An 11,287-nucleotide genomic window follows, 5' to 3' on the forward strand; every position below is an offset into this window, starting at 1 on the left:
TGGGCGCTGTCTGATGAGATTGATTAAAATCCTCTTCAAATCTCCCTCTTGACGCTCTAAATGATTGCTGCTATTGCCGTATGATTTAAGATAACAGTGATGGCTTCCCTTATCCCTCCTCCCTCTCTCTCTCTCTCTCTCTCTCTCTCTCTCTCTCTCTTTCTCTCGCTCACACCCTCCCCTCCTCTCTAGTGAACAGATTGGGTCTCTATGGGACTATGTTACCTAGGGAGTCATACTCCCCCCTCCTCTCACACGATCTCCGTCATAGACACACACACACACACATTACGTGACCTTCATACACCCCAGACACAAAATTAAATCCAGACATTGTGAAACAACTCACTCACTCACTCATGCATGCACAAACACACTACACTACACACACACACACACACACACATACACACACAAACACGCACGCAAACCTACACGCATGCAGTTGTACAGGACTGCTCTTGAAGAGATATGGGATATTACTACTCACACTGCAGACTGCATGGCTATTCACAGAAAAACAGAAAGACAGCATCCATGTGACGTACTGTAAAACCTGGAAGTCCCTATCAATAGATATTAAAGAGCCACCAACCATTCCTTTTTGTGAGGAACATATAACTGACTTTTTAGATATGTTTTTTATCATATGTTATTACACAAATATGTATATATATATATTTATTATTATAAATTATATTATTTATTTATTTGTTTTATTTGTTGTTTACTATGTACTGTTGTTTCTAAATTTGTAGTGTTTAAAAAAAATGTTTTTATGAAAGGTGCTTTACAGATCAAATGTAGAACAATAGTAGTACTGTCTTGACATTGCAATAAAGCATCGCTAGTATGGAAAGATATCATTTCCCTCCCCATACCGTCAAAACCTGTCCCTGTTTGACATCCATAACAGGAGAGGGTGGGGAGGGCTCATGTGGGTTTTAAATGACAGTGCCTCTGGCACTACGTATCTTAACCATGAATTCCATACATTTGACAATGACACCACTATTTGGCTCTGTCAAAATGTCACACTGCATGTCGTGGTCTGGTACAGACTGTTCTAATTGGGTGTCATTGTCAACCCCCCCCCCCACACTGAAAGAGGTAATGAGCACCCCCCATCCCTTCATTTCCTCTCCTCTTCCTGTTACCCCCTACTCATTGGTAATCACTAGATTGCATATCATCAATATTAATATATAAACTATTTGTAATTTAGGGTTAGATTAAGGTTTATGGTTAGGGGTAAGGTTAAGATTGGTCCTCTGTGGCTCAGTTGGTAGAGGGTGGTACTTGCAATGCCAGAATTGTGGGTTCGAGTACCACTGGGGCCACCCATATGACAAACGTATGCACACCAGCGGAGGCTGCTGAGGGGAGGACGGCTCATAATAATGACTGGAATGGAGTCAATGGAATAATATCAAACAGATGAAAATGTGGTTGATACCATTCCATTCACTCCATTCCAGACATTATTATGAGCCGTCCTCCCCTCAGCAGCCTCCACTGATGCACACATGACTTAAGTCCCTTTAAATAAAAGCATGTTCATAATGGTATATAACACACATAATACAATGCCACTTTACAATAGCAGACATGTAAATAACAGCAGACATGTAAATAAGAGAAAACGTAAATAACAGGAAACGTGTAAATAACAGCAGACATGTAAATAACAGCAGACATTTAAATAACAACAGACGTGTAAAGAACAGCAGACATGTAGATAACAGCAAACATGTAAATAACAGCAAACATGTAAATAACAGCAGACGTGTAAATAACAGCAAACGTAAATAACAGCAGACACGTAAATAACAGCAAACATGTAAATAACAGCAAACATGTAAATAACAGCAAACATGTAAATAACAGGAAACATGTAAATAACATGTTTTAATAACTGTGAAATAGGACATGGTTACCAAAGCCTTTCACATTGTTTGTCTCACCTGAATTCTCTTGTGATTAAACACCAATTAACAAAACCAAGACCTATATCCACTTTATTTTTCAAAGCTTTGAATAACTTGAGAGACCTCCGCTGTGATGGTCAATAGGTTGAGAGAGCTCCGCTGTGATGGCCAATAGGTTGAGAGAGCTCCGCTGTGATGGCCAATATGTTGAGAGAGCTCTGCTGTGATGGCCAATAGGTTGAGAGAGCTCCACTGTGATGGCCAATAGGTTGAGATAGCTCTGCTGGGATGGCCATTAGTCAATAAGATAGATAGATAGATAGATAGGGTAGTTTTGGCTAGCCACAACCCTAGGATTGGCCTTAACCCTGGTCTCAAGCTAACATTGTGGAACCACTGCTTAAAAGCAGTGTTTGATCAAATCAAATCAAATGTTATTTGTCACATACACGTGTTTAGCAGATGTTTATAGCGGGTGTAGCGAAATGCTTGTACTTCTAGCTCCGACAGTGCAGTAATATCTAACAATTACACAACATATACCCAATACACACAAAAAAGTAAGGAATGGGATTTAAGAACATATACAGTGGGGGGGAAAAGTATTTAGTCAGCCACCAATTGTGCAAGTTCTCACACTTAAAAAGATGAGAGAGGCCTGTAATTTTCATCATAGGTACACGTCAACTATGACAGACAAAATGAGATTTTTTTTCTACAGAAAATCACATTGTAGGATTTCTAATGAATTTATTTGCAAATTATGGTGGAAAATAAGTATTTGGTCAATAACAAAAGTTTCTCAATACTTTGTTATATACCCTTTGTTGGCAATGACACAGGTCAAACGTTTTCTGTAAGTCTTCACAAGGTTTTCACACACTGTTGCTGGTATTTTGGCCCATTCCTCCATGCAGATCTCCTCTAGAGCAGTGATGTTTTGGGGCTGTCGCTGGGCAACACGGACTTTCAACTCCCTCCAAAGATTTTCTATGGGGTTGAGATCTGGAGACTGGCTAGGCCACTCCAGGACCTTGAAATGCTTCTAACGAAGCCACTCCTTCATTGCCCGGGCGGTGTGTTTGGGATCATTGTCATGCTGAAAGACCCAGCCACGTTTCATCTTCAATGCCCTTGCTGATGGAAGGAGGTTTTCACTCAAAATCTCACGATACATGGCCCCATTCATTCTTTCCTTTACACGGATCAGTCGTCCTGGTCCCTTTGCAGAAAAACAGCCCCAAAGCATGATGTTTCCACCCCCATGCTTCACAGTAGGTATGGTGTTCTTTGGATGCAACTCAGCATTCTTTGTCCTCCAAACAAGACGAGTTGAGTATTTACCAAAAAGTTATATTTTGGTTTCATCTGACCATATGACATTCTCCCAATCCTCTTCTGGATCATCCAAATGCACTCTAGCAAACTTCAGACGGGCCTGGACATGTACTGGCTTAAGCAGGGGGACACGTCTGGCACTGCAGGATTTGAGTCCCTGGCGGCGTAGTGTGTTACTGATGGTAGGCTTTGTTACTTTGGTCCCAGCTCTCTGCAGGTCATTCACTAGGTCCCCCCGTGTGGTTCTGGGATTTTTGCTCACCGTTCTTGTGATCATTTTGACCCCACGGGGTGAGATCTTGCGTGGAGCCCTTGATCGAGGGAGATTATCAGTGGTCTTGTATGTCTTCCATTTCCTAATAATTGCTCCCACAGTTGATTTCTTCAAACCAAGCTGCTTACCTATTGCAGATTCAGTCTTCCCAGCCTGGTGCAGGTCTACAATTTTGTTTCTGGTGTCCTTTGACAGCTCTTTGGTCTTGGCCATAGTGGAGTTTGGAGTGTGACTGTTTGAGGTTGTGGACATGTGTCTTTTATACTGATAACAAGTTCAAACAGGTGCCATTAATACAGGTAACGAGTGGAGGACAGAGGAGCCTCTTAAAGAAGAAGTTACAGGTCTGTGAGAGCCAGAAATCTTGCTTGTTTGTAGGTGACCAAATACTTATTTTCCACCATAATTTGCAAATAAATTCATTAAAAATCCTACAATGTGATTTTCTGGAGAAAAAAAATCTCAATTTGTCTGTCATAGTTGACATGTACCTATGATGAAAATTACAGGCCTCTCTCATCTTTTTAAGTGGGAGAACTTGCACAATTGGTGGCTGACTAAATACTTTTTTCCCCCACTGTATATATATGGACAAGCAATGACAGAGCGGAAGATACAGAAGAATATTATAGAATAGAATGCAGTATATACATATGACATGAGTAGTGCAAGATATGTAAACATTATTAAAGTGACTAGTGTTCAATTTTTTTAAGTGGCCAGTGATTTCAATAGGCAGCAGCAGCCTCTAATGTGCTAGTGATAGCTATTTAACAGTCTGATGGCCTTGAGATAGAAGCTGTTTTTCATTCTCTCGGTCCCAGCTTTGATGCACCTGTACTGACCTCGCCTTCTGGATGATAGCGGGGTGAACAGGCAGTGGCTCGGGTGGTTGGTCCTTGATGATCTTTTTGGCCTTCCTGTGACATCGGGTGCTGTATGTGTCTTGGAGGGCGGGTATTTTGCCCCCGGTAATGCGTTCGGCAGACCACACCACCCTCTGGAGAGCCCTGCGGTTGTGGGAGGTGCAGTTGCCGTACCAGGCGGTGATACAGCCCGACAGGATGCTCTCAATTGTGCATCTGTAAAAGTTTGTGAGGGTTTTAGGTGATAAGCCAAATTTCTTCAGCCTCCTGAGGTTGAAGAGGCTCTGTTGCGCCTTCTTCACCACACTGTCTACATGGGTGGACCATTTCAGTTTGTCGGTGATGTGTACGCCAAGGAACTTGAAGCTTTCCACCTTCTCCACTGCGGTCCCGTCGATGTGGATAGGGGGGTGCACCCTCTGCTGTTTCCTGAAGTCCACGATCATCTCCTTTGTTTTGTTGATGTTGAGTGAGAGGTTATTTTCCTGGCACCACACTCCCAGAGCCCTCACCTCCTCCCTGTAGGCGGTCTCGTCATTGTTGGTAATCAAGCCTACTACTGTTGTGTCATCTGCAAACTTGATGATTGAGTTGGAGGCGTGCTTGGCCACGCAGTCATGGGTGTACAGGGAGTACAGGAGGGGGCTGACCACGCACCCTTGTGGGGCCCCAGTGTTGAGGATCAGCGAAGTGGAGATGTTGTTTACTACCTTCACCACCTGGGGGCGGCCCGTCAGGAAGTCCAGGACCCAGTTGCACAGGGCGGGGTTCAGACCCAGGGCCTCGAGCTTAATGATGAGCTTGGAGGGTACTATGGTGTTGAATGCTGAGCTATAGTCAATGAACAGCATTCTTACATAGGTATTCCTCTTGTCCAGATGGGATAGGGCAGTGTGCAGTGTGATGGCAATTGCATCGTCTGTGGATCTATTGGGGTGGTAAGCAAATTGAAGTGGGTCTAGGGTGACAGGTAAGGTAGAGTTGATATGATCCTTGAATAGTCTCTCAAAGCACTTCATGATGACAGAGGTGAGTGCTACAGGGCGATAGTCATTTAGTTCAGTTATCTTTGCTTTCTTGGGTACAGGAACAATGGTGGCCATCTTGAAGCATGTGGGAACAGCAGACTGGGAAAGGGAGAGATTGAATATGTCCATGAACACACCAGCCAGCTGGTCTGCGCATGCTCTGAGGACGCGGCTAGGGATGCCGTCTGGGCCGGCAGCCTTGTGGGGGTTAATATATTTAAATGTCTTACTCACGTCGGCCATGGAGAAGGAGGCCACAGTCCTTGGTAGTGGGCCTCGTCAGTGGCACTGTGTTATCCTCAAAGCGGGCGAAGAAGGTGTTTAGCTTGTCTGGAAGCGAGACGTCGGTGTCGGCGACGTGGCTGGTTTTCTTTTTGTAGTCCATGATTGTCTGTAGACCCTGCCACATACGTCTCGTGTCTGAGCCGTTGAATTGTGACTCCACTTTGTCTCTATACTGATGTTTTGCCAGTTTAATTGCCTTGCGGAGTAGCTACACTGTTTGTATTCTGCCATATTCCCAGTCACCTTGCCATGGTTGAATGCGGTGGTTCGCGCTTTCAGATTTGCGCGAATACTGCCATCTATCCACGGTTTCTGGTTAGGGTAGGTTTTAATAGTCACAGTGGGCACAACATCACCTATACACTTCCTGATAAACTCTGTCACCATTTCAGTGTATATGTCTAAATTATTTTAGGAAGCTATCCCAGTCCGCGTGATCAAAACAATCTTGAAGCGTGGATTCCGATTGGTCAGACCAGCGTTGAATAGTCCTTAGCACGGGTACTTCCTGTTTGAGTTTCTGCCTATAGGAAGGGAGAAGCAAAATGGAGTCGTGGTCAGATTTGATTGAACTTCGGCAGCCTAGTCCTCAAATTTGCTTTGTTAAAATCCCCGGCTAAAATAAATGCAGACTCAGGATATGTGGTTTCCAGTTTGCATAAGGTCCAGTGAAGTTCTTTGAGGGCCGTCGTGGTATCGGCTTGAGGGGGGATATACACGGCCTTGACTATAACCGAAGAGAATTATCTTGGGAGATAATACGGTCGGCATTTGATTGTGAGACATTCTAGGTCGGGTGAACAGAAGGACTCGAGTTCCCCTATGTTACTACAATTACACCATGAGTCGTTAATCATGAAACACACACCTCCGCCCTTCTGCTTCCCGGAGAGATATTGATTCCTGTCTGCGCGATGAACTGAGAACCCATCTGGCTGGACCGATTTCTACAGAATATCCCAAAAGAGCCATGTTTCCGTGGAACAGAGTATGTTACAGGCCTTGATGTCTCTCTGGAAAGAAATCCTTGCCCGGAGTTCGTCGACTTTGTTAACCAAAGATTGAAGATTAGTGAGTAGAATACTTGGAAGCGGTGGGTGGTGTGCGCGCCTCCTAAGTCGGACCAGCAGGCCGCTCCGAGTGCCTCTCCTACGCCGGCGATGTTTTGGGTCAGCCGCTGGAATCAGTTCAGTTGCCCTGGGGAGAGCAAACAAAGGATCTGCTTCGGGAAAGTCGTATTCCTGGTCGTAATGCTGGTGAGTTACCGCCGTTCTGATATCCAATCGTTTTTCCCGGCTGTATGTAATGATGCAAAACACTTTCTGAGCTAATAATGTAAAAAATAATACATAAAAAACCAAAATACTGCAAAGTTTCCTAAGAGCTAGTCGCGAGGCCGCCATCTTCGTCGGCGCCAGGTTCTCTAATCTGATTGTATACTGTAGGTGCAAGCTATAGGACACGTCTACTGTTTGAGGACTCGACTGTAGCAGCTTCTCAGGGTTGCCTATATATTGTTGGTAGGCTATTAACTATAGAGGGGAATAACAACCCCAGTATGAGGGGATGCTCCCAATGATTAGTCCTCTGTAGCTCAGTTGGTAGAGCATGGTCCTCTGTAGCTCAGTTGGTAGAGCATGGTCCTCTGTAGCTCAGTTGGTAGAGCATGGTCCTCTGTAGCTCAATTGGTAGAGCATGGTCCTCTGTAGCTCAATTGGTAGAGCATGGTCCTCTGTAGCTCAGTTGGTAGAGCATGGTCCTCTGTAGCTCAATTGCTAGAGCATGGTCCTCTGTAGCTCAGTTGGTAGAACATGGTCCTCTGTAGCTCAGTGAGTAGAGCATGGTCCTCTGTAGCTCAGTGAGTAGAGCATGGTCCTCTGTAGCTCAGTGAGTAGAGCATGGCTCTTGCAACACCAGGGTTGTGGTTTAGATTCCCAGGACCACCAATACATAACATGTATGCCCACATGACTGGATGAAAGCCTATGCATATGTTATTATTTATTGAGGAATGACAGGGGAATGACTGCAAGGAAGGGATGAAGGTTGAGAGGAGAGGAGAGGAGAGGAGAGGAGAGGAGAGGAGAGGAGAGGAGAGGAGAGGAGAGGAGAGGAGAGGAGAGGAGAGGAGAGGAGAGGAGAGGAGAGGAGAGGAGAGGAGAGGAGAGGAGAGGAGAGGAGAGGAGAGGAGAGGAGAGGAGAGGAGAGGAGAGGAGAGGAGAGGAGAGGAGAGGAGAGGAGAGGAGAGGAGAGGAGAGGAGAGGAGAGGAGAGGAGAAGGTGTTGGGGCTGCTCTGTACCTTACACTACAATAGTATTGGCCTACCTTGTTTAATATAGAAACAGGAGACGCATTCTGATGGAGAAAACCTCTAAATAATAGATGAACTACTGGCAGCATTCACAGGGAGGGATCACGGTTCTGTCTGTGAGGTAGACCTCTCACACAGTATACACGCTCACATACGCACGCAAACACACACACACACACACACAAACACACACACACACACACACACTTCCAATTGTTTGAATATAGGCCTACCATATATGAATACACCAATAATTATGGATTAGTTCAGCCCTTTGATTCTGATACAGTACAGATATATAGCTAGTTCCTCTGAGCCCTCAGTCTGATACAGTACAGTCATAGAGCTAGTTCCTCTGAGGCTGAGCCCTCACAGTCCTGCAAGAAGTGTAAGAACTGTAGTGTGAAGGTGAGTTTCCCCCTTTAGTCGACTATGTAAAGTGCTTTCAGTACCTCCTTTAGCCTACTATATAAAGTGCTTTCAGTACCTCACTTGGTAGAAAGCATTGGGTAAAAAGGCGCTATATAAATCAAATCCAATCAACTCACGTGCCTCACGAGAGCCAGGGGAAAAAAGCGATTTGACTCGCGTGCCCTTACACACTTAATCCGGAGCCCCGGATGAGATAATGGAGTAGGCTGGTCTCTGAATGAGGATGGGGTGAGGGGAGGGGGGCGAGTGGAAGTGACAGTGGGCTGGGCATGGAGTGGGACTGTGGGAGGGGTAGAGTTTGGGGATTTGCGTGGAACGACAGCTGGGCCGAGAAACGGGCTATTTCTGGACCGGGATTTATATGTTTGGTTGCTACCTCAAATCCCGAGAGAGCTCCAGTTTGCTGCCCTATCAATGACTATAATCTCTCCTTTTTTGTCACCTACACAGACGATAAATTGATCACTTTTTAATATTATATTTTAAACCGTTTATGGTAACTTATGATGTAGGTTACCTACCGTTTTATATTAACATGAAATTGTGTTTTCCCACAGTTTTTCCTTCCATAACGCTGCATTTGTTTAGGCCATGCTCTTGTCAATATATATATAAAATATTACAACAATATTAATAATGGCCAAATTATAATAAAATAAAGAAAATGTGTGATTTTTGAAATCTTCAAAACGTTTTGATTTATGCTTCGATTCAGGGTTTCGACAGGAGGCTGCAGGAGCTTTAAAATGTAAATGACTCCTGCCTGAGTGTCCAGTCGACCTACGGAGAATCTGTCTGACGTAATAACCTATAGGCCTAGCCGACCCACGGAAGTTCATCTGGCTGGAGCACCACACTACTTTTAATTATCTAATAAATGCAATCAATCAATTAATACACCTGGCAAAAGTAATTTGAAAGACCTCTATTGATTTGTCAATATTTTCCATTTTAATCACAGTCTAAATATCCCAATTAGTTCATTCTATGCCAAAATGATGGACATTAAGCCTAATGTGATGAAATGTTCATGTTCAAAGATGATTTTGCGAAAACAGTATGCATATCTATAATTCTGGTCATCATAACAATAACTGGTGCTTTTTATTTTTTGTACGCCATATATGCCTATTTTTTGTCTTAATACAGTTAAACGTTACTAAATAAAAATGATTGGAAAAATTAATTAAACGTGACCCCTACAATTGAATAGCGAAAGGTAGGCCTATAATCCGCACCTGCAGTTGCAGGGGAATTTTAAAATCCTGTCCCAACTATGTAACATGTTTAGAACCACTGCATCGAACCGTCAGGTTGACTTGATTGAACATGCGACAAAAACTTTCGAACAAGAGAGGTGATAAGGATTTGCAATGGGTATTGTCTCTCTCTCTCTCTCTCTCTCTCTCTCTCTCTCTCTCTCTCTCTCTCTCTCTCTCTCTCTCTCTCTCTCTCTCTCTCTCTCGCTGTCTGTCTGTCTGCCACCGGCACCGGGGACCATCCATGTTACATGAGGCTAATCTGATTCTCTCTATTCCTTTCCATCTGGACAACATTCTCAATCGGCCAGTGCGCGTCAATTACGCACGAAAATATTATGTAATCACAGCTCTTGGAGCATCACAGGTCCCAGACCTGGCACGCACTCTCAGCTGAAACCAAGAGTGGCACATCTCACCTGAACGCCAAGACCGAGACAATCTAGGTAGCCTGCAATCCAAGGATTGGGGTCAATTCGAATTGAAAGCAGTCAGTTTAGGAAGTTAATTCAAAATTCTAAAATTGAACTTCTGAAATAAATAGCTGTTAGGCATAGGCATACTTTCCAGTTTATTGAGAAGTCATTGAAAATGTATGCCCTTTTTTCAATAATTGAATTGGAATTTCTGTTTAATTCCTGAATTGACTGCATTCAATTCGAATTGACCCCAACCCTGCTATAATCAATGTACACCACTACATTTCGATTGGAGTACTGCACAATGTTATACAGCCTATCCGAATCGAATTTGATAACATACACTTTCTCGATTTGTTTTAGTTTTTCTAGTTTTATGGTGATAATGTCCGCTCCATCTCTGAGTGCACACCAGATGTTGCCATTTTGTCTGTGCCCCTGAGCGCACACTGTCCAAACGAGTCCAGGTGCGCCTAGCATACAGTCCGCGTCACTGAGATCCAGTTATGGATCGTGCGCTATATTGTCTGAGAGTGCCACTTCTTTTTAGTCACTTTCTCGAACAGTTGCCCTTTTGGCCTTTGAATATCAAAAATAAAAGTTATAGGGTGGTAAGTAGTGGGAATGGGTAGCAGATGGTGATCAATTACCGCAGCCTATAGAAACATCTATTTTCAAAAAACGGTTTACATAAAAATAAGGCAAGCCATAAGCAATTGTTAAGAAGTTAAGGAGGTACCTGTGTATCTTTCCCAGATTCTTGGCTGCAACCGCCTTAAACCTGTCTGGTCGGATCTCCATCCTCGCGACTCCCCGATCCAGCCGGTGTGCTATCCCGCGCGCACTCCAGCTCTAAGCGCAGTCTCTCTCTCTCTCTCTCTCTCTCTCTCTCTCTCTCTCTCTCTCTCTCTCTCTCTCTCTCTCTCTCTCTCTCTCTCTCTCTCTCTCTCTCTCTCTCTCTCTCTCTCACTCCATTAGTCCATCCCTACCACTTCTTGCGCTCCGACACAACAGAAATTGCACAGCTTGTCATAAAATGTATATTTCTAAATACAATAGCCTACATTTAGATTTATCCTAGTTTAGCCTATAGGCAGGCCTATCTTTATCATTGCACCAATTCGGAAAGTGACTTTTTTTTCACAGG

General features: G+C 44.0%; 1 protein-coding gene across 1 annotated transcript in view; it reads right to left on the reverse strand.

Moving 5' to 3' along the window:
* slc17a7a (solute carrier family 17 member 7a) overlaps positions 1–10,941 on the reverse strand; it is a gene marked incomplete at both ends in the record, with an annotated part of 39,643 nt that extends 28,702 nt beyond the window's left edge. Inside the window, one exon of the mRNA XM_084143070.1 lies at positions 10,880–10,941. Coding sequence (XP_083999196.1) covers positions 10,880–10,941 — 62 coding nt within the window. The remainder of the gene's footprint in view (positions 1–10,879) is intronic.
* Positions 10,942–11,287: the final 346 nt, after the last annotated feature.

Source organism: Coregonus lavaretus, assembly GCF_964263955.1.
Source record: "Coregonus lavaretus genome assembly, chromosome: 2".
Lineage (NCBI taxonomy): Eukaryota > Metazoa > Chordata > Actinopteri > Salmoniformes > Salmonidae > Coregonus > Coregonus lavaretus.